Genomic DNA, 2,500 nt, shown 5'->3' on the forward strand with positions numbered 1-2,500 from the left:
TGTGTGTGTGTGTGTGTGTGCGTGCGTTGAGTACATGTTTGTGTGTGTGTTAATACTCTTACACTGTATTGAATATAATGAACAAGATTGCTTTCTCTTCCTTTCTCTCTCTCTCTCTCTCTCTCTCTCTCTCTCTCTCTCTCTCTCTCTCTCTCTCTCTCTCTCTCTCTCAGCGTTTTCTTTGTGTGTGTGTGTGTGTGTGTGTGTGCATGTGCGTGTGCGTGTGTGTGTGCGTGTGCGTGTGTGTGGTAGAAGGAATACATGTATGTGTGTCCACGCACGTGTTCCCACTATACACCCTCTCCCCCGCAATGCAGATTGTTACTGTGTGTGTGTGTGTGGGGGTGTGTGTGTGTGTGTGTGTGTGTGTGGGTGTGTGTGTGTGTGTGCACATGTGTGTCTGTCTGTCTGTGTGTGGTGTGCATCCCTGGAGGATTTGAGTCGGGGGATTCTGTGTGTGTGTGTGTGTGTGCGCGCGTGCATGCGGCAGATGCAGAGACCATAGAGAGCCAGTGCTTTGTTACATGCTTGCTCAGGGTTTCTTACACAGCTTACAGTGATTACAACCCCCCCCTACCCCCCCCCCCACACACACACACACACACACACACACACACACACACACACACACACACACACACACACACACACACACACACACACACAGACACCCCACTGTGTCCACGCTGTCTCTCTCTCTCTGGAAGTCCCAGATTAATTCCCCCCTGGCTGTACAGTAGAATAAATCATTATGTTTAATGTATAAAGGAAATGGTTCTCACTGGTGGACCCCCCCCCCCCCAATTAACCCCCATTTCCACCTGAGGACGATTGATTCCCAAACCGTATAACTCTGTCCCATTCTGACCTGATATCAGATTCTAAAAATGTCTTCTATGTCAGTCGCTCTTCAATTTTTCAAAAAATAGCAGACCTACAAGCTCGTAGCGCGCCACTCGATGGCGCGCTATGAGCTTGTAGATCTGCTATTTTTCAATAGCTAAAGCATGACATGATGCTACCAAAATGGGTTCCCGCGCAAAATGGGTTAATACTGTGAAAGGGTTATCTAATAGTGAATAATAGTCCAATAAACAGGCTGTGTGTACACTTAACCCATTCTGACCTGAGATCAGATTCATATACGAGGTTTCCACTGGACACACACACACTGGTCTGATTAACCCATTCTGACCTGAGATCAGATTCTATAAAAAAATGTCAGTCGTTCTTCGATTTTTCAAAAAATAGCAGACCTACAAGCTCGTAGAGCGCCACTCGGTGGCGCGCTATGAGCTTGTAGATCTGCTATTTTTCAATAGCTAAAGCATAACATGATGCTAACGCCAAAAATGGGTTCCCGTTCAGAATGGGTTTAAATCACGGTATCACAAGATCTGGCATATTTTAATGATTGAATGGTCATTATGGTGATATGCATATGAACAGCAAAGACATGTATGGAAGCACACATACGACCTGTTATACATCACGAATCAGATTCGATCACATCGGTCCGTGGATCGGGGCGCCCCTTGAAGCAGCAGGCCAGCCAGAGAGGTCGTCTGTCCTGGAGATAATTCTGACGTGTCTCTCCTTTTTCAGACACTATATATAGGAATCTTTCGGCCCCTCTGTGACCTTGCTTGAGCACAGCTCGGGTGCACACTCTTATGAGTAATGGTAACTGCTTACTTGCTTTAAGATGAGAGAACATATTACTCCAGTTTTGGCTTCACTGCACTGGCTTCCGGTTTTTAGGATTGATTTTAAAATGATTTTACTTGTGTATAAAGCTCTCAATGGCCTCGCACCTTCCTACCTACATGACTGCCTGCCTAAATTTGTCCCAAACCGACCCCTAAGGTCTTCCACTGCTGGCCTGCTCGCTTTGCCTAAAAAAATGGCAACTAAAAAATACGGGGAAGCAGCTTTTTGCTTCTAGGGGCCGACGGCATGGAACAAGCTCCCACTGTACCTTCGACAGGCAGCCTCTGTAGACATTTTTAAAGCTCAGCTCAAGACCCACTTCTACAACATTGCTTTTAATTGATCTTTTATTTCTCTCTCTCTCTCTCTCTCTCTCTCTCTCTCTCTCTCTCTCTCTCTCTCTCTCTCTCTCTCTCTCTCTCCCTCTCTCTCCTCCATATAGGATCCGTCCCCAGATGGCCAAGGAGAAGATCGAGGGGTGCCATGTGTGCACCCTGGTGACCCCCGGGGAGCCCCAGGTCCTGCTAGGCAAGGACAAGGCCTTCACCTACGACTGTGTGTTCGACGTGGCCTCGGAGCAGCGGCAGGTCTACCAGGCCGCCGTCCACAAGCTCATCGAGGGCTGCCTGGAGGGCTACAACGCCACTGTGGTGGCCTACGGACAGGTACAGTGGTGTCCCCTTCGTCTGTACCGGGCTAAAATCTAGAGGTTTATGAAGGTACCCTTCATGTGAAAGGTACCTGGCCTACGGACAGGTACAGTGGTGTCCCCTTCGTCTGTACCAGAGGC

The 2,500-nt window shown here is 48.2% G+C and overlaps 1 protein-coding gene across 1 annotated transcript in view; it reads left to right on the top strand.

Moving 5' to 3' along the window:
- The window catches only part of LOC310862944 (kinesin-like protein KIF21B), a gene marked incomplete at its 3' end in the record, with an annotated part of 131,202 nt that overhangs the window by 45,034 nt on the left and 83,668 nt on the right, over nt 1-2,500 (top strand). Inside the window, 1 exon segment of the mRNA XM_083771067.1 lies at nt 2,153-2,375. Coding sequence (XP_083627193.1) covers nt 2,153-2,375 — 223 coding nt within the window.

The sequence above is a fragment of the Protomyctophum parallelum genome, assembly GCF_964188405.1.
Source record: "Protomyctophum parallelum genome assembly, chromosome: 8".
In the NCBI taxonomy this organism is placed as follows: Eukaryota; Metazoa; Chordata; class Actinopteri; order Myctophiformes; family Myctophidae; genus Protomyctophum; species Protomyctophum parallelum.